The sequence below is a fragment of the Dipodomys spectabilis genome, unplaced genomic scaffold, assembly GCF_019054845.1.
Source record: "Dipodomys spectabilis isolate Male_0828 unplaced genomic scaffold, ASM1905484v1 ptg000046l, whole genome shotgun sequence".
In the NCBI taxonomy this organism is placed as follows: domain Eukaryota; kingdom Metazoa; phylum Chordata; class Mammalia; order Rodentia; family Heteromyidae; genus Dipodomys; species Dipodomys spectabilis.
In genome coordinates, this window is record NW_024870723.1 from 11,140,650 (window position 1) to 11,161,031 (window position 20,382).

The 20,382-nt window shown below is 41.2% G+C and overlaps 1 protein-coding gene across 1 annotated transcript in view; it reads right to left on the bottom strand.

Annotated features, from left to right (window-relative positions):
- Scai (suppressor of cancer cell invasion) overlaps window positions 1-20,382 on the bottom strand; it is a 125,486-nt gene that overhangs the window by 15,160 nt on the left and 89,944 nt on the right. The window contains exons 6-12 of the mRNA XM_042678766.1: window positions 17,759-17,857; window positions 15,247-15,343; window positions 13,450-13,548; window positions 12,703-12,855; window positions 2,499-2,600; window positions 2,171-2,272; window positions 1,243-1,321 (exon numbers count right to left, since the gene is read on the bottom strand). Coding sequence (XP_042534700.1) covers window positions 1,243-1,321; window positions 2,171-2,272; window positions 2,499-2,600; window positions 12,703-12,855; window positions 13,450-13,548; window positions 15,247-15,343; window positions 17,759-17,857 — 731 coding nt within the window. The remainder of the gene's footprint in view (window positions 1-1,242; window positions 1,322-2,170; window positions 2,273-2,498; window positions 2,601-12,702; window positions 12,856-13,449; window positions 13,549-15,246; window positions 15,344-17,758; window positions 17,858-20,382) is intronic.

The window sequence follows — 20,382 nt, forward strand, 5'->3', positions numbered from 1 at the left end:
ATCATTCAGTTATTAGCCATTATGTATTTTTTTTAATTTGTAGTTTTAGCCATGGGCTTAAACTCAGGGCCTGGATGCTCTCCCCCAAGATTCTAGAGCCACAGATCCATTTATAGCCTTTTGCTAGTTAGTTGGAAAGAGGAGTCTCATGGGCTTTCCTGTCTGCGCTGGCTTCAAACCACAATCCTTAGTTCTCAGCTTCCTGAGTAGCTAGGATTACAGGTGTGAGTCACCAGTGTCCTGCTTACTCATTATAATTTGAAAAAGTGGTCAGTACGCTAAAGAAGGGACCCAGAAACTGGCTACATAATGGAAACGCAGAAATAATCTTTTATAAATAAAATCACTAACTTTTTAATATAATTCTAAAGCAGTTAAGAATGTGCCTCACTTGTAATGCAAGTTGATATACAATCCATTAAAGCCTCACTGCAGCAAAGACTATGGTGATTTATTCTGTTTTGTTTTCATTTTCACATTTTAAAGAGAATCTATATTCATGCAAGGAAGATGGCAGGGACATGCATTTTATAAAGGAATGCAAATTTCAACAAACAAATGAGGAGGAAAATGTTTAAAATGTTAGGAAATTCTTTTTCCCCAAAGATTTGATTGCCTTATTCACATTCAAGTTACTCATCTATTCTGACCCATTTCTGGACATATATATTCTGGGTAGTTTAAGGTTTTTATTCTGAAACAGCATCCCAATATTGTACAGATTGAATCCATAGAAACAAAATAAAGAAAAAAACAAAAGCACTGAAAGCGAGATCATAACAAGGACTTGAACTTTCACAGTTACAAAAGTACACTGATTTCTACAAAGACTTTCAGCCATGATATAGCCGCTGACCAGAACCCTGAGTTCACTAGAGGCTCACAAAAAATTCAATGTTGTTTAGTACATAGCTGGGCTTGCTTACTCCCTCACTCTTTTAAACTTTAAAACACAAAGCTCCATACATATTTATCTGATTAAGATGCTTTGAGCAAATTTGATAGTGAAGCACATATTTCATATATGAATTTTCTGATCTTTATGGGCTTCAGGTTTAATAGTTCAGCAAATAAATTAGACTGGAGTATCTACAAGATTGCCAACTCAACAAGCAAAGCAGCTTTTCAATTTGGAAGCCTGTTTAGAAAGCTTGATATGGTCTGTGGGCTCTGGGCCATCGTCTTGTAGAAAATAAAGACAATTCAAGCCCTGCTCACGATGGGAGCATTCCTTTATTGTACCTTCACTATCAGAACGACCTGTGGGGAAAACGCCAGTGGCTGACAGGTAAATCAGAAGCACACTATTGGCAGGCAGCTCCTGAAATTAAAAAAAAAAAACCACATACACAAAACAATAAACAGGAAAAACAACACAGTTTTATTTACAGGTCAGGACATTTTAAAGTTGTGAGGAAAACAGGAATGTAACTTAACATACTGTTGTCATTTTCTAGAAAAGAGTTGCTCCTGGTTCTGACTTAAAACCACTCAGCAAAGGTACACTATTAATCTATAATGGGAAACTGTTGTCACAGCTGGGAAAAGTCTCTGCTTCAAATGCCCCACCTCATCCCACCACTTAGAGACTGTTCTCTGAAAACTGGAACAGAGGATAAAAAAATCAACAGTTTGTCTAAAAAGCAAGGTAAACTTTAGGATTCCTGTTTCTCATCATTCTTTCTTTCCTTGTTTTCCTTTTTTTTTTTTTAAAGACAAGATAGCCCACACTTCAAACTCTCAATCTTTCTGCCTCAGGTTTCCAAGTGCTGAGATTACAGGTATGCACCACCACCCCATTCGTCTTCACAATCCTTCTACCTCTGCTTTCTGAGTTCTGAAATTATAGATGTGCACATCTCTTCCTTTTACAGAGACTGTTTTCTAGGGCTTCCTGGATATGAGACATGCTATACAACCTGCTAGTTTCTCAGGTCTGCATTGACTGTTAAACCTAAAGTGGTCTAGTGATCAAAACATGGTAAAACAAATTATGACACAATGGGCAAGTTTCATGCCTCAGAGAGCTGTGATTCAGACTGCTGTTGAGAGGCAGTTGTCCATGTCACATTTTACCTGACTTCTTGACTCCATCTCTGAAGAGTGACTCTCAGATTCCACTAAGGACATCCTTTCCCCCCAGCAGAAGATAGTACTGGACCACACGTACCTTAAAAGACGCTGCTAAGAACGTATACAGCTGGCTGAAGGTAGGTTTGTAGAGCAGATACTTGTGGGGATTTTCTCGCCTGGCAGGCTTGTCAGCTGACTCCTATATTTCCACACAAAGAACAACATATGTGCAGGCTTTATTTGACAGATGAATTACAATGCCTACTTTCCCTAGCCTCTTCTGTCAAATATCCATCATCTTGCTCACTATCACTATATTTATCCATTTTTCTATGTCTCATAAAGAGAGCGCTTTCATTTACCACCCCAAGGGAAAGCAGAGGCAGCAGGAATTAGCACATTTGCAAATGTAGGGAGCAGATCACCTGCATTCCTGGTTTATTCATCTGAGAAGCTAAATTCATTGGCTCACGTTCCAGGGCTTGTAACATCCGGAACATGTCAACGGTCAGTTCACTAAACTTAACCTGCAAGAAAAACAAACAGGGCTGTTGGTGCGGTTTGGAGACTTAGGGTCTTTAATCATATCATCACTCTTGGGCTTCATGTGTACTTAATGATGTTAAAGGGGCTTTGGTCTTTATTTTTTGGGTCAGTTGTGGGGCTTGAACTCTGGGCCTGGGTGGGTGCTGTTCCTCAGCTCTTCAGCTAAAGGCTAGGGCTCTACCACTTGAGCGACAGCACCACTTCTGATTTTCTGTAGTTTACTGGAGATAAGAGTCTCACAGACTTTCCTGCCCAGGCTGGCAGTCCTCAGATCTCAGCCTCCTGAGTAGCTAGAATTATCGGCATGAGCCACTGATGCCCGGCTTCAGCTCAAGAAATTCTTTTTTTTTTTTTTGGGTCCGGTCGTGGGGCCTGAACTCTGGGCCTGGGCACTGTCCCTCAGCTCTTCAGCTCAAGGCTAGCGCTCTACCACTTGAGCCACAGTGCCACTTCCGGCTTTTTTTTTTTTTTTTTGCTTATGTGGTACTGAGGAATCGAACCCAGGGCCTCAGGCATGCAAGGCAAGCGCTCTACCACTGAGCCACCTTCCCAGCCCCGAGCTCAAGAAATTCTTAAGGCAGAATCTTGAAGATTCTTGGTTGGTGTCTCACACATTTAACTCTAATACAGATGGATGATGGATATATACAGATAAAGAGATAAGAAATATCTTTTGTCTATTCAAGGCCTTGCACATTGCTAGGCAAGAAGTCTACCCCAACCTTCATGCTTCAGAAAGATTAAGAAAAATTTTTGGTTCTCCTTAACCAAAACTTTGCAGAACAAATTCAGAGGAATTTCTCCCCATGTTGAATGTTCTGAAGCAGGACTTGAGTTTCCTGGAATGTGATTCCATACACCTATCACTCACTATGTCTAAACAAGAGAATGAAACAGGGCATGGAGATAATGGCCAGCCTGGCCTCTCACTTCCAAAACGAGGCCTCTAATGAGTATGCATGCTTTAGGCTGTAACTAACCTGGAGGCTTCAGGAAGTGGTAAGGAACAGATCACCCTTACAATCTCCTTAAAAAAGTTCATCTTGGGGCCCGGGAAGGTGGCTCAGTGGTAGAGTGCTTGCCTTGCATGCATGAGGCCCTGGGTTTGATTCCTCAGTATCACATAAACAGAAAAGGCTGGAAGTGGCGCTGTGGCTCAAGTAGAGTGCTAGCTTTGAACTGAAGAACTGACAGACAGCACCCAGGTCCAGAGAGTTCAAGCCCCACGAACAACAAAAAAGTTCATCTAAAGCTGGGCACCAGTAGCTCATGCCTATAATCCTAGCTACTCAGGAGGTTGAGATCTGAGGATCATGTTTCAAAGCAGGCTCAGGCAGAAAAGTTCCCGTGAGTCTCTTATCTCTAACTAGCCACTCAAAAAAATGGATGTGGAAGGCTGGGAAGGTGGCTCAGTGGTAGAGTGCTTGCCTTGCATGCATGAGGCCCTGGGTTCAATTCCTCAGTGCCACATAATTAGAAAAGCCAAAGTGGCACTGTGGCTCAAGTGGTAGGTACCACAGTAGCCTTGAACAAAAGAATTCAGGGACAGTGCCCAGTCCCTGAGTTAATGCCCCTCCCCCGCAACCCAAAAAAACTATAAAACTTTGGCATCAGGCTTACCCAAACAACAATCTATACTATGTATCTTCCTGCTCAATCTATGACTATGCTTTCTTTCCATAGCATCTGGATCCCAAATGCTACTAGCTGTACCCTCTGTATAAATCAATCTCACTGTGCCCTTAGCACCAGCACCCCTGTGAACAGTTATTCTCACCATTCACCAAGATTATAGTGACACTTTCCTAACTGCTCTGCCTCCTGCATTCTGTCTCTAACTCATTCGCCACATCTACAAGCAAAATAAGCTTCTCAAAATGTGGGTCTCATCATGTCCCTTGCCTTAAATCAGATTCTATGCTGGCTTTCTAATGCACTAAGCAAACACAATTACTCGGGCCCTGCTGACATAGCCCACCTTTGTCTCTCCTTGTGTCTCCCTTTGATCTTTCCCACCGGCTAGAGTAGTTTTGTTACTGTGTCCTACCCAACTCCAGGTCATATCTCTGGTTCTTCTGATGTCTGGCAACTTATTCCCTAAGTTAGTTCCTTACACTTTGTTTTTAACTAATGCACTGGTCTCCGGGAAACGTCCAGTAACCTCCGAAACTAGGCCAAGTGATGGATAGATACAAGAATTACACACTTTTCCCTTGTAACATTTGTTGAAGTAGCTACTGGATAATCTCCAAGTGTCAGTTATGTGGCTAATGCTCCTTTCACAACAAAATGGTGAGCTCCCTTAGGGAAGGCACCTTGTCTTTTTTGTTAATCCTACACATACCCATACTCACTCATGAATGACATTCAACAAGTACACATTGAACAGATGAATTTGTTGAACTGAGTCTTTCACTATGAGCCATTGCTTATATTTTCATATAAGCAAACAAAACAACAACCCCTATAGCAAAACATAAAAACAAAACTATAGATAGTAATATAAAGGTGGCCTTCTGTCAGTGCTACCTTTTGAAATACAGAGATGAATCTGCAGGAAAAGGAGATCTCCCCAGGGTGTAGACAGGAGAGGTTCAGGAGGTGGGTGGTGGTTGTGCCCCTAGCTGTTGTAGGATGAGGGCAGCACTGAGATGCAGGGAAGAAGTAATAGGGAGAAGTCCCTTGCATATGTGTACACAAGCCCAAGTACAGCTAGGAACACAAAGACAGCTCCAGGACAGGAGGCCCTGAGAGCAAATCTGTTCCAGAGAAAGACAGAGGCAAACCACTGCGAATTAGGATTGGATCTGGGGAGACATGGAGAAAAGTCTTTTCAAAGAAGTCACAAGTCTAAATTTATTTATTTGGGCAGAACTGTGGTTTGAACTCAGGGCCTCTTGCTTGCTGGTGGCCTCTACTAGTTGGGCCACATGCCTGCAAGTTTTTTGGGAAAGGAAACACAGAATCTCACTGGAAGAAGATATCTAGGTCTCTAAGAATTCTAGCTGACAAAACTGTAGCAAAGAAGACACAGTCAGAAATCATAAAAGGAAGAAAAAGGCAAAACTCATATACAACATGTTAGAAAAAGGTTGTTTCATATGCCAGCTAGATGAAGCAAGCAAAATCATGAAAGCTATCAAATGAAAATACTATAACACTTTAGGAACTAAAATAAATGAATGGCATTAAATTCTGCTTTGCATAGGATAAAGTTAACAACAGATCAACAATGTCACAAGAAGGTGTGGATATAAAGTGACTAGAAAGGAAGCTATAGGGCTGAGCTTGCAGGGAGAGGAGAATGGCAGAAAGAACAGGTCACCATCAGAGGAGAGTTGACTGCTTTCTGTCTCTGAGGGTAACTACTAGCTTTAACAGGTAAGATGCCAGGTTTTTGCCTGAGGAGGGAGCATGATGGGGGACAGAGAGACCACTGATGGTTCAAAGCCAAAATGACATAATACAATATAAAGGGATTTAATCACAGACGGGTTTCTCCCAGACATTTATAAAATTCTAAAGTTGCACAGTACAAGAGACTAAAGAGTTTAAGCCAGAAACCTCTGAAAAGTGAACTGGGTAGGTTTCCAGTTTATAAAGCCAAGACTAGAGAGTTCTAAACCCTTCAAGAAGTAAACTTGATGAACATGTCAAACTCTCAGCTAAGGCTTGGCAAATCCAGGGCCTAACACAGAGGAGGCAAAGATGGATTGTGGTTTATCAAAATGGTAACACTGCCCTAAATTCAGATTCTGAATGAATTTGGGTGGCCAGTCCCCACTTTTATGCTCAGCAGAAGAAATATATAAACCTTACTATAGAAAGCTCACCTGGAATGTATAATTTTTACGTACATTACAAGGGATTCAATCATATACTTTAGGCAAGCAAAGAATCAAGGCGGTATAAATCAATATAAGTGAATTAAGAAAATGAGAAATAAGCAGTAGCATAGAGCCACTGGTGATCTAGATAGTTAACAGAAAAAAACTTTTAAGTAGCTGATAAATATGATCAATGAAACAGAAAGAGACAGTAGGACACAAATGAAAGGTTTGCCAAAAAAAATAACATCTGTAAAAAATAAAAATTAAAAAAAATAGAATCAAATGGACAGGAAAGATCACATTACTCTCCCCCGCCCCACTCCCCCTGTTGTGGGGCTTGAACTCTGGGCCTGGGTGCTGTCCCTCAGCTCTTCAGTTGAAGGTTAGTACTCTATCACTTGAGCCACAGTGCTACTTCCAGGTTTCTGGTGATTTATTGGAAATAAGAGTCTCATGGGCTTTCTTGCTCAGGTTGGCTTTGAACCATGATTCTCTGATCTCAACCTCCTGAGTAGCTAGGATTACAGACGTGAGCCATCAGCACCCAACTCCATGTGACTCTTATCAACAATTAACCACTAAAAAAGTAAGAAGTGCTAGCCTTGAGCAAAAAAGCTCAAGGACAGCACCAGGTCCTGAGTTCACACCACAGTATCGATACTACATATATATACATACACACATGCATATATACACACATACCATATATAAACATATATATACACATATATGACTGATATATATATCTACTGCTGATATATAAACATATACATATATATAAATAAATCTATTACTGCTACTATTTAGCAGTACATTTAGATTGTTAACTCTATTTGGTTCTAGCCTAAATCACTATCTGTAACAAACAGATTTAAAATGATAGACTCAAATGGAAAAAATATGGAACCAAAAAATGTAGATTGTGCCAGCTACATAGGCAGCAGCCATAGGAAGACTGATATTCAAGGTTAGCCCAAGCAAAAGGCCTCAGGACAATCTAAAATAAGTTGAAGGTGGTGGTACATGCTTGTTAATTCCAATTAAGAGGGAAGTAGTCTTAGAAGGACCAGGAACCAAGGCTGGCCCAGGACAAGAGAAAATAAGGCTCCATCTTAAAAATAAAGTGTGAGATGTAGTTCAAGTGGTAGATCATTAGGCATGAAGTTCACATCAGTAGTGCAATGAACATACACCAAACAACAACAACAAACACCCTAAAACATAGAACGTGAAACTTATGAAATAGTTTAGTGGGAGACTGGACAGGTAGGAATACAAATTTAGTGAAAAGGAGAAAACATCCTAGATTAGAAAGAAAGAAGGAAAGAAAGAAAGAAAGAAAGAAAGAAAGAAAGAAAGAAAGAAAGAAAGAAAGAAAGAAAATATGGAAAAAGACCCAGTGCTGGTGACTCACACCTGGAATCTTAGCTACTCAGGTGGCTGAGATCTGAGGATTGTGGTTCGAAGCCAGCCCAGACAGAAAAATCCTTGTGAGACCTATCTCCAGTTAACCACTCAAAAACCAGAAATGGAGCTGTGGCTCAAAGTTGCTATAGTGTTCGCCTTGAGCAGAAGAGCTCAGGGACAGTGCCCAGGTCCTGAGTTCAGGCCCCACCACCGGAAAAAATAAATATAGAAAAAGAGTATAAGGGGCTGGGAAGGTGGTTCAGTAGTAGAGCGCTTGCCTTGCATGCCCGAGGCCCTAGGTTCAATTCCTCAGCGCACATAAGCAAAAAGAAAAAAGCTGGAAGTGGTGCTGTGGCTCAAGTGGTAGAGCGCTAGCCTTGAGCTGAAGAACTGAGGGACAGTGCCCAGGCCTAGAGTTCAGGCCCCATGACCGGACCCCCCCCCCAAAAAAAAAAGAAAAAAGAGTGTAAAAGACAGAACTGACACTAGCTATATGACTGGAGCCATGGAATGATAGGAGAGAGGCAAGGTGGAAAAGAGAAATGGAAGGAGGGACAGAAAGAAAAGAAGAAATAATATTAAAGACATAATGACTATATTTCAAAATACACAATAGATATCCACCTACAGATCCAAGAAACCACGAACCTGAAAGCAAATAAATAAAACAAGTAAATAAAAGTAAATGGCACCAGGCGACGCCAGAGTAAAGCTGTATCTGAGTCACTGCCCATAGCATACAGAGGAAAGAAATGTTTTCCTCAACCAGAAAATGTGACAAATAATAAATCTAACAGATGATTTCTCAACAGAAAATAAAAGAAAACAGATTAACAATTAAATCTATACATTGCCAAAGGAAAGAGAGTATACAACTTAAGATATATAATTCAGAAATTACAGCCAAATAATAACACTTCTGAAAAAATAGAAACAAAGAAAAATTCATCAGAGGTACAGCTGTGAAAAATGAGAAGGAATACTCAGAAATAAAATAGTTAAGCTAAACGCCTGTGGCTCACACCTGTAATGCTAGCTACTCAGGAAACTGAAATCTGAGGATGGTATTCAAAGCCAGCCTGGGCAGCAAAGTCTGTGAATGAGATTCCTACCTCCACTAAACTACCAAAAAAGCTGAAAGTGGAGCTGTAGCTTAAGTGATAGAGTACTAGCCTTGAGCATAAAAGCTCAGGGATAACACCTAGACCCAGAGTTCAAGCCCTAGGACAAAAAAGAAAAAAGTAACTAAAATAATCCCAAATGTAAACACGAAATACAAGAAGTTAGAAGAGAAAGGATTCAAACAATGGTAAATACAAATGATATTAAGTGCACAAAATAATATGAGTAATTTCTTAGGTAATATGAAATACAAAGAATTAAAACGTGAAACAAAAAAATAGAGCAAACAGAAGGAAATAGATCAGTAAGGATTCAGAATGGAAAACATCCTACCAACATTCATGAAACACTGCTAAGAAGCAGGAAACTAATAAACCAACACATGGAAAAGAATTGTCAACAAATACAGAACCACAAGATGGAGTAGTCATGGAGAACTTTAATACAAGGTTGTTGAAACATTTATGAACAATTATTAAGAAAATAAAATTTAGGGGCTGGGAAGTTGGCTCAGTGGTAGAGTGCTTGCCTTGCATGCATGAGGCCCTGGGTTCGATTCCTTAGCACCACATAAGCAGAAAAAAGCCAGAAGTAGTGCTGTGGCTCAAGTGGTAGGGCACTAGCCTTGAGCTGAAGAACTGAGGGACAGCACCCAGGCCCAGAGTTTAAGCCACATTACTGACAACAACAACAACAAAAAGACAGTAAAAACAACTAATATAAATACACAGAATTATAACACTCACAAGACTGAAATCAGTGAAAAAGAAGAAATCACAATAGTAGAATAGTACCAAAAGGCAAAAAGACCTAGGAAATTCATAAGGTAAGATTTCCGACAAATGCTATACACTGCTCATCTCCCTCACCCTTTAATTTTTTTCTAATTGAGAAATTCATATTTATAACTTTTGCAAAGTTTAGAAAGTTGCAAAGAAGAAAATAAAATAATTTAAAATTTAGCTATTCAGAAACAACCCTTTTCAATATAGGTAAATATTTTTTTTTTTTTTTTTTTGGTCTGTTGTGAGGTCTGAACTCTGGGCCTGGGCGCTGTCCCTCAGCTCTTCAGCTCAAGGCTAGCGCTCTACCACTTGAGCCACAGCGCCACTTCTGGCTTTTTTTCTTTGTGCTTATGTGGTGCTGGGGAATCGAACCTAGGGCCTCATGCAGGCAAGGCAAGCGCTCTACCACTGAGCCACCTTCCAGCCCCAATATAGGTAAATATCTTGACAGTATATATATACACACACACACACACACACACACACACACACACACACACACACACATACATATATACATACATGTATACTATTAACATTCTTTTTTTTTTTTAAGATTCTAAGCTAGCCGGGCGCTGGTGGCTCACGCCTGTAATCCTAGCTACTCAGGAGGCTGAGATCTGAGGATCGCGGTTCAAAGCCAGCCCGGGCAGGAGAGACCGTGAGACTCCTATCTCCAATAAACCACCAGAAAACCGGAAGTGGCGCTGTAGCTCAAGTGGTAGAGCGCTCGCCTTGAGCTGAAGAGCTGAGGGACAGCGCCCAGGCCCAGAGTTCAAGCCCCACGACTGACAAAAAAAAAAAAAAAGATTCTAAGCTATGTATTCTTTTTTGTAGCCCCCTCCTTTGTTTCCTCTTCCCATCCCATCCTCCTCTCTCCCCCCAATTCAAGCCTCCCCCCCTCCACCAAAGTTGTAAAGTTTGTTTTTGACATAACAACTTGTATGTCTCATTGTTGCAATGGGTCCACTTGTATCCCTATTTAAACGATTTGTTTGGTCCCTTCCCCTCCACAAATTATACCAACATCAGTGAAAGCAGGGGTTATACCGTGGGGCAGAGTACTACTAACATTCTAACATATGAAATAATTCAGTTTACTAGCTCTTCAGCTCAAGGTGAGTGCTCTACCACTTGAGCCACAGGGCCACTTCAGGTTTTCTGGTGGTTAATTGGAGATAACAATCTCACAGACTTTCCTGCCCAAACTGGCTTTGAACCCCAATCCTCAGATCTCAGCCTCCTGAGTAGCTAGCATGACAGGAGTGAGCCACTGGTGCCAGTCTCATACATATCTTTCTATATAATTAAAATTCTTTGTTCTTGGAAGCAGTTGTATGAATGGCTAATAAACACATGAGAAAATGCTCAACATCCCTAGCTTAAAGGAAATGCAAATCAAATCAACATTGAGAAGCCAGGTGCCGGTGGCTCATGCCTGTAATCCTAGCTGCTCAGGAGGCTGAGATCTGAGGATCACAGTTCAAAGCTAGCCTGGGCAGGAAAAGCCGTGAAACTCTTATCTCCAATAAACCACCAGAAAACCAGAAGTGGCGCTGTGGCTCAAGTGGTAGAGCACTAGCCTTGAGATGAAGAGCTGAAAGACAGCGCTCAGGCCCAGAGTTCAAGCCCCATAACTGACCCAAAAAAACATCAAAAAACAAAAAACAAAAAAAACCCCACTAAGATTCCATCTCAACCCAACAAGACTGGTCAACATCAACAATTCAAACTATAAATTCTGGTGGGGATATAGGGAAAAAAAGAACCTTACACTACACTGTTGGTAGGAATGTAAACTAACACAATTAATTACTCTGGAATACAGTTTGGAGTTTCCTCAAAAAACTGAAACTAAACATAGAATTGCCCTATGAGCCAGCCGTATCACTCTTGGCCATCTACCCGGAGCATCACTTGCACATCCATGCTCAGTGCTGCACTAGTCATGATAGCCAAGATACAGAAACAGCCCAGGTGCCCTAAAATGAATGAGTAGATCAAAAAAATGTGGTACATGGTCTCAATGGAAATGCACTCATCTATCAGAAAGAATATTTATTTGCAGAAAAATTGATGGATCTAGAAAAAATTATGTAAATCATACTCAGAGAGGCAAACAGTGCATGTTTTCTCTCATGTGTGGAAGTTAGATCTAATATACGCACATGTAAATAGGGTTATATATACATACAAATGAAGTGAGTAAAGAATGGTATACTTAGGAAGAGGAGTCCAATGATGTAACTCCTTTGAACAACTAACTGTTAAAAAGAAAATAACACCAGGAAGCAGAAACATGTTTGGGTGGAGAGGCAGCAACAAGAGGGGGACACACATTGCTGGGAAGGTGGCTCAGTGGTAGAGCGCTTGTCGTGCATGCATGAGGCCCTGGGTTCGATTCCTCAGCACCACATAAGCAAAAAGAAAAAAGCTGGAAGTGGCGCTGTGGCAAAAGTGGTAGAGTGCTAGCCTTGAGCTGAAGAGCTGAGGGACAGCGCCCAGGCCCTGAGTTCAGGTCCCACGACCGGACCCCCCCCCCCCAAAAAAAAGAGGGGACACACAAATGGAAGAGGGCATGCAAATACAGTTATTATATTAAATAGGCATTGTATAAAAACAGAACTATGAAACTTGAGGGTAGGGATGGGATGGGATGGGAAAAGAGGGGGAAGTATACATTGTACTCACAGACTGACTTCTGGAATTGAAACCTTTTTGTACAACTACTTAACAATAAATATATATGTATATATTAAAAAAATTCTCTGTGAACCAGTGATGTGTTGAGTGATATATTCTGCATATGCACATAATGTAATTCACTTAAACATTTCTTCACAGAGGTATGTTAGGATATTTGCAAGGAGAGAATTCCATAATAACCAAGATGCTTTTTCAAAGCTAATTTAAGCATAAATCCCTTTGCAATGATTTACCTGATTGTTACAATTACCAATAATGAGTGCATCAGCCAAAGACAACTGCCCCACAATCATGCCCTGCTCCAGCAGTGGGGCTCCTGTTTCAGCAAGGCGATTGGACGTGATAACAATGGTATTATCATCATTTAACACCATCACGGGGTCCGCCTAAAGAAAAGAGTGAGAAGTTAATGGCAAGACAAAGTATCAGTGTAAGTTATTCCTCTTCTGGACATCATATACATGTAACACGTACCACGTGGACATTTACTTATTCTAGATGATAACCAAAAACTTTTCTTAATTTGTTTTTGTTTTATTTTCTTATAGTATTAGGAATCAAACCCAGGGCCTTGTGTATGCGAGACAAGTTTTCTACTACTAAGCCATATCCCCAGCCCTGACAACTATTCTCAAAAAACAAAAGAAAAATAAAAAAGCTAGCTACAGCTAGGTACCTGGCTCAGACCTATAATCCTGGCTACCAGACAGGCTGATCTTTGGAGGATCATGATTTGAGGCAAGCCTGGGCAAAAAGTCACAAGAATACAGCTTAATAGAAAAACCTGGGTGCTACATCCCTGTGCTCAGGTGGTAAGCCTAAATTGTTGCTACTATCCTGGCCAGCCCAGTAATACCCTATCTCAAAAGGAACCATTGTAAAAAGGACTGGAGCCATGGCTCAAAAGGTAGAATGGCTACTTAGCAAGCGTGAAACCCTGAGTTCATATAACCCAGGCTTGCCAAATAAATCAAACTGACCTCAATGAAAGCGGCTACTTCCTGAAGCACCAAGTTCCATTCCACTTGATCTTCTGTATTAAAACGGTGAGTATAATCCTCTATTTCATCAGACAATTCCTGATATTAAGATATCAAAGAAAAAGAGGTTTTGAAACACCCCATAAAATATACAGTTACATGATTTTTTTTTTCCAGTCCCAGGGCTTGAACTCAGGGCCTGGGCACTGTCCTTGAGCTTATTTTTTCTCAAGACTAGTACTCCACCACTTGAGCCACAGAACTACTTCAGGCTTTCTCTGTTTATGTGGTACTGAGGAATTGAACCCAGGACTTCATGCATGCTAGGTAAGCACTCTACCACTAAGCCATATTCCCAGTCCTATTATAGTTAAAAAGTTTGATTACTAGTAACACCCAGTTCCAATTACTATGGAAAAGACAAAATGAAAATCACACTAACTTGCTTCAAGATCAAAAACTGTCGAATGACATGCACCAAATTAGAACTGTAGAGACTGACTCCCTAATCTGTGCTACGCGAACAGCCAATCTATTGTAAGGAAAGTCAGAATGGAGACTTCCTGATTTCTTTGGACTGATGTCATATCATGTTTGGAAATAGTATTGTTAGTAACTGGGGTAGAAAAAGACAGAGATGTGCAGTGCTACTTCAGGTAGACTCATAGGAACCAGCAGGTCATGCGTAAGTCCAAAATATTAAGAAGTGTGCAACTGAAACCACTGGGTATGGAGTGCAAGCAGAATGCAGGATACAACCATCACAGATACTAAGCAGACCAGGAATGTAGTGAAATTATAAGTACTGAAGAAATGAAGGGCAGAATGATAGATACTCTCAACTACTGCTTGTCAGCATGGCTGGACTGAGAGATACCTAGGGGATAAGTAAGGCACATTTCCAGGCACACCTGTGATAGCATTTCCAGAGACAGTTCATGAGATTCTTAGCCAATCAATGATTTAATCCATTAATGGATTCAGAATGTGAGCAGACTAGAGGGCAGACACTGGAAGGTGGGTCTGGCTAGAGGAAGCAGGCTGGGGGAAGGGGAGCAAATCTTGTCCTGGCCCCTTCCCATCTTTGCTTCATTTCGTGGCAGCCATGATCAGAGCAGCTATTTCCACCACACCCTCCCTGCTGAGATGGACGGACACATTTGAAGCTGTGAGTAAAAATAACCCTTCCTCCCTTAAGTAGTTCTGTCAGGAATTTGATTCACAGCAACACAAAAGTAACTATCACAAAAGAAATGGAAAAACTCGAATTCAGCCACAAGACACATTATATACTTTTTCTTCACCAAACCTTTCCACTTCTAAGCTAAGGATCTTAACTGCTGTCTGCATGTCCTAGCCCATCCACAGATGGTCTGTAAAAGGTAAAATGTGCTGATGGGACAAGAGCAAGGGATGGAGACTGTCACTTAAGAGTGGTTAAATGTGTTTGAAACACAAGCAAGCTGGGAAATGTTCTGTCACGACCCTGCAGAGGTTATTATATTTTAGATCTAATTGTTCTGTGGTATGCACAGCTCCATGGCAGAGCACATGCTTGTCATGAGGCAGCACTGGACTCATCACCTAGGAAAACACTCAAAAAATTTAACTGAAAATCTATTTAAAAAAAATACAAATAATCCATATATAATTAGAGATTAGGATGTGTTAATATCTTAATATTAACTAATATTAGGTAATAAAGTACATTGCTATCCCAATACTCAGGAGACTGAAGTAAGAGGATGGTAAGTTAAAGGTCAGCCTGGGTCTGTCTTTAAAATGAAGCACACTTACCTTTACCAGATCCTTCACAACATCCATTTTGTTGAGAAGAAGACAAACTACTATAAATCTTGCATAGTATCGCAGCTTCTTAACTACCAACTCAGGTCTATAGTAAAGAAGTGGAAAATTGCTCATTAGAATAAAACTTAATATATGCTGCTTTCATATTTGCCACATTTTGTATGTGTGTATGGGGGTACTGGGGCTTGATCTCAGGACTTGGATGCTCTCCTTTAGTTTTTCTGCTTAAGGCATGCTCTACCACCTAAGCCACACCTCTACTTCTGGCTTTTTGGTAGTTAATTAAAACTAAGAGTTTCACAGAGTTTCCTTTCCAGGCTGGCTTTGAATAACAATCCTAAAAATCTCAGCTTCCTGTGTAGCCAGAATTATGGGCACTGATGCCTAGCATGAAGGAAAAGTAAATGCTGGAACTCTGATACAGGACAAAGTAAGAGAATGACAAAGAAAGAAGAGGGGAAATGTGACTGGAGCATTACACACAGAACTGTGTCTACCAATTCCTCTAGATAAGGCTGCACATGACGCGCAAGCAACATCAAGGGGATTCCTTAGAAGGAGCTTAAAAAAAAAAAGTTGGGTCTGGGAAGTTGGCTCAGTGGTAGAGCGCTTGCCTTGCATGCATTAGGCCCTGGGTTCGATTCCTCAGAACCACATAAGCAGAAAAAGCCAGAAGTGGCACTGTGGCTCAAGAGGTAGAACTCTAGTCTTGAGCTGAAGAGCTGAGAGACAGCACCCAGGCCCAGAGTTCAGGCCCCAGGACCGACAAAAAAAAAAGTTCATTTAGCTGCAAAACTTAACACAGTCAACAATCAAGTATTCTCTAGAAAAACAGGCCAAAGATTTGTTTTAGCCAGGCACTGGTGGTTTAGGCCTGTAATCCTAGCTACTCAGGAAGCTAAGATTTGAAGATCACAATTCAAAGCCAGCCCAGGAAGAAAAGTTCATGAGACTCCTATCTATAATTAACTACCAAAAAAACAGAAGTGGTAGGGCACTACCTTGAGCTTTTTAAAAAAGCTCAGGGACAACAAACACTCAGGCCCTTACTCAAGCCCCAGGACCAGCACAAAGAAATACCCCCAAACCAAAAAAGTTTGTTTTCTTTCATTGCTTAAAACAAACAAACAAACAAAAAACCCCATAAACTTTTCACTATATAACAACTGTGAGTTGTTAGGAGTAGAAAGAACATGCTCCTGTACCTCAACTCTCTCCTCTAACAGTTCTTAGAACCCTAGCAAGAAACAGTCTTGCAGATCCCTGAGTTCTGCCTCAGTTGCATCCTTCTCTGAACATTGCCATCTACCCTCAGCTAAGTATGTCTGGGACCCCATTAGAGGACAATCTTCTGAGGGGGAACGAGCATGCCTTCCCTCTTCTCACCCAAGCCTCTGTCAGAGATGCAGTGTTCTATAGAAATCTATATAGATTTCTGCTGGGAATCAGTAAGTTCCTCATGATTCTTTCTGAGGTTATACAACTACATAAACAGGACTGAGTTTATAAAACAAAATTCAAACAGAACCAACTTTGTTATGGTCCCATATGACAGTTGTCAAAGCTGTCAGCAGGCTTTTCAAAAATAGATAAAGTTACATGGGCTAAAAAAAAAAATAAAGATAATTCACTAAGTCCACTTTAGAGTTGTTTCTTTTCTATGAAACCTGTATGACCTTCTCTCTCTCTCTCTCTCCCCCACCCCTCTCTCTTTTTTAAATTTTGTCAGTTGTAGGGCTTGAACTCAGGGACTGGTTGCTATCCTTGAGTCTGTTTGTGCTCAAGGCTAGAACTCTTAACAGTGAAGCCATTGCACCTCTTTTTTTGAGTGGTTAATTGGAAAAAAGACTCTCACGGGGACTTTTCTGCCTTGACTGGCTTCAAACTGCTATCTCAGCCTCCTGAGTAACTAGGATTACTGGTGCCTGGCCATCTTGATCTCTTGAAAAAGAAAAAGAAAAAGAAATAATCCTAATCTTTTGTTGTACAGCAACTCTACCCTCAAGTATGGCTTTTAGGTAACTCTTCTTTCTTTCTTTCTTTCTTTCTTCCTCCTCCTCTTTTTCCTTCTTCTTCTCCTCCTCTTCTTCTTCCTTCCCTCTTCCTTCCCTCCTCCTCCTCCTCCTCCTCCTCCCCCTCCTCCTCCTTCTCTTTTGTCAGTCGTGGCTTGAACTGGGCGCTGCCCCTGAGCTCTTCAGCTCAAGGCTAGCACTCTACCACTAGAGCCACAGCACCACTTCCAGCTTTTTCTGTTTATGTGGTATTGAGGAATTGAACCCAGGGCTTCATGCATATGTGGCAAGCACTTTACCACTAGACCTCATTCCAAGGCCCAACTTAATATTGCTATATGCTTCAGAATGCTGCTACAGAATTACCCCCCAATAAAGCCTATCAAACAAATGCAAACTATAAATAACGTGCTTTTTGCACAAATTCCACACATACTATAGACTTGGACTGTATTATCTCTTCTTTTTGAAAGCATGGAGACACATACCTGTCTTCTTTATTGACTTGGGAGTAATATGATCTCTGTCTGATTGCAGAGTAGAAGGAGAAAGCCTCATTAAGATAGCTCGTCTCAGATGTGCGTAGGCTATGAGAAAAAATAATAAATATGATCCAAACTGAAACTACCCACCATAAGAAACACTTGTTCTATGCTACTTACATCTCTACAAAAGGTGATGAATAGGAATGAATGACTTAATATTAAATTAGTAAGGCAATAACAGTTCTTAATGTGTATAATAATAACAGCAACAACAATAATAAGCCAGGCACAATGGAGTGTTTCACATCTGTAACTCTAAATCTTAGCTCCATGGGAGGGTAAGATGAGAAGGACTGTGGTTCAAAGCTAGGGGAAAAAGTTAGACAGCCCTCATCTCAACCAATAAAAAAGTTGGGCATGGAGGTGCACATCGATTATCCAAGCTATGCAGGAAATGTTAACTAGGAGAATCATATTCCAGGCTTACCTGGGGAATAAATGCAAGATCCCATCCAAAAAAATAAAGTACAAAGGTGGGGGGTGGGGGTGGGGTAGGGGAGTGGCAGCATGGCTTAAGTGATAGAATGTTTCCCTAGCAAGTGTGAGGCTTTGAGCTCAACCCTCTACCACTGAAACGAAGAAAAGTAACAGCAATAAAGGAATATCCCCCTAATGCTCCCAAGCATTTTTTGATGCAAACCAAAGGATCTACCATTTTCATCATTCTACAAAGTAACTCTCCAGATAGCATTTGACTTGGTTATAGTTGCCCTCAGGGCAAGGACCCATCCATGGCACTGGAGCCTTGGCCCATTTCTTTAGTATATTCCTTTACAAAACTCATAAAAGAACTAAATGTGGTGATCTCAGAAGTATGCTAATGATTTGTGTTCTTGGTTTAACATTTATAGATTGTGCTTTGTTTTGATACTGGGGTTTGAACTCAGGGCCTCGTACTTGCTAAGTAGGCATCAGCATTTTTGTTTTGTTTTTTTTGTTTGTGTTTGTGGGGGGGGAAAGGTGAGGGTTGGTCATGGGGCTTGAACTCTGGGTCTGGGTGCTGTCCCTGCACTCTTCAGCTCAATGTGAGCGCTCTACCACTTGAGACACAGCGCCACTTTGGTTTTCTAGTGGTTTATTGGAGATAAGAGTCTCATGGACGTTCCTGCCCGGGCTTGCCTTGAACCGAGATTCTTAGATCTCAGCCTCCTGAGTAGCTAGGATTACAGGCATGAGCTACCAGCACCCGGCAGCATTTATAGTTTTGCAAGGCATTTTTTTTTTTTTTTTGGTCGATTGTGGGGCTTGAACTCTGGGCCTGGGTACTGTCCCTCAGCTCTTCAGCTCAAAGTTAGTGCTCTACCATTTGAGCCACAGTGCCACTTCTGGTTTTCTGGTGATTAATTGAGATAAGAGTCTCATGGCCTTTCCTGTCTGGGCTGGCTTCGAATTGAGATCCTCAGATCTCAGTCTCCTGAGTAGCTAGGATTACAGGTGTAAGCCACCGGCACCTAGCTTTGCAAGGGATTTTTAAGAACTTGTTCTGCCCAGGAAAGTGATTTTAATTGTGGACATTTTGGATAGCATGAGAAGGCCAAGCTTGGGAAAAGAAACCTCCTCTCAATAACATAAAAAAACAAATGAATGACTTCCCTTGTCTTTTAAATTGTTAAGTAGTCCAAACTTTTTATACTGTATATCTGATGTCACTTTATGACTAGTTTTAGATTGCTAAAAGCAGCTACTAAATGCTACTCTCTTCCTTCCTTGACTCAAGAGTAAGCATATAGATGTGATTGCTCTAAGGATATAATAAAAATACCTTCATATAGTACATGTAACTTTAAAACATACCCATGTGAATTTTCAAAGTATTCGTCTGAAAAGCAAACACTGAAACATGCATGTTTGCATCCCATCAAGACATTAGCAAAGCCATAAGAAGGAATTCATGCCAGGCACTCATGGCTCACGCCTGTAATCCTAGCTACTCAGGAGGCTGAGATTGAGGATCGCAGTTCAAAGCCAGCCCGGGCAGGAGAGACCGTGAGACTATCTCCAATAAACCACCAGAAAACCGGAAGTGGCGCTGTAGCTCAAGTGGTAGAGCGCTCGCCTTGAGCTGAAGAGCTGAAGGACAGCGCCCAGGCCCAGAGTTCAAGCCCCACGGCCGACCAAAAAAAAAAAAAAAAAAGAAGGAATTCATTTAGTATTAATAATGTATCAAGAAACAAGATCAAGGGGAAGGTTGCCTCAGTGGTAGAGCGCTTGCCTTGCATGCATGAGGCCCTGGGTTCGACTCCTCAGCACCACATAAGCAAAAAGAAAAAAGCCGGAAGTGGCGCGGTGGCTCAATTGGAAGAGCGCTAGCCTTGAGCTGAAGAGCTGAGGGACAGTGCCCAGGCCCAGAGTTCAGGCCCCACGATCAGACGCCCCCCCATCCAAAAAAGAAACAAGATCAAGAGGGGTGCTCATATCTATAATCCTATCTACTCAGAAGACTGAGATCCGAGGATCATGGTTCAAAGCCAGCCCAAGCAAAAAAATCTGTGAGACTCTTATTTCCAATTAACTACCAAAAAAGCCAGAAGTGGAGCTGTGGCTCAAGTAGTAGAAGCAAGAAAGCT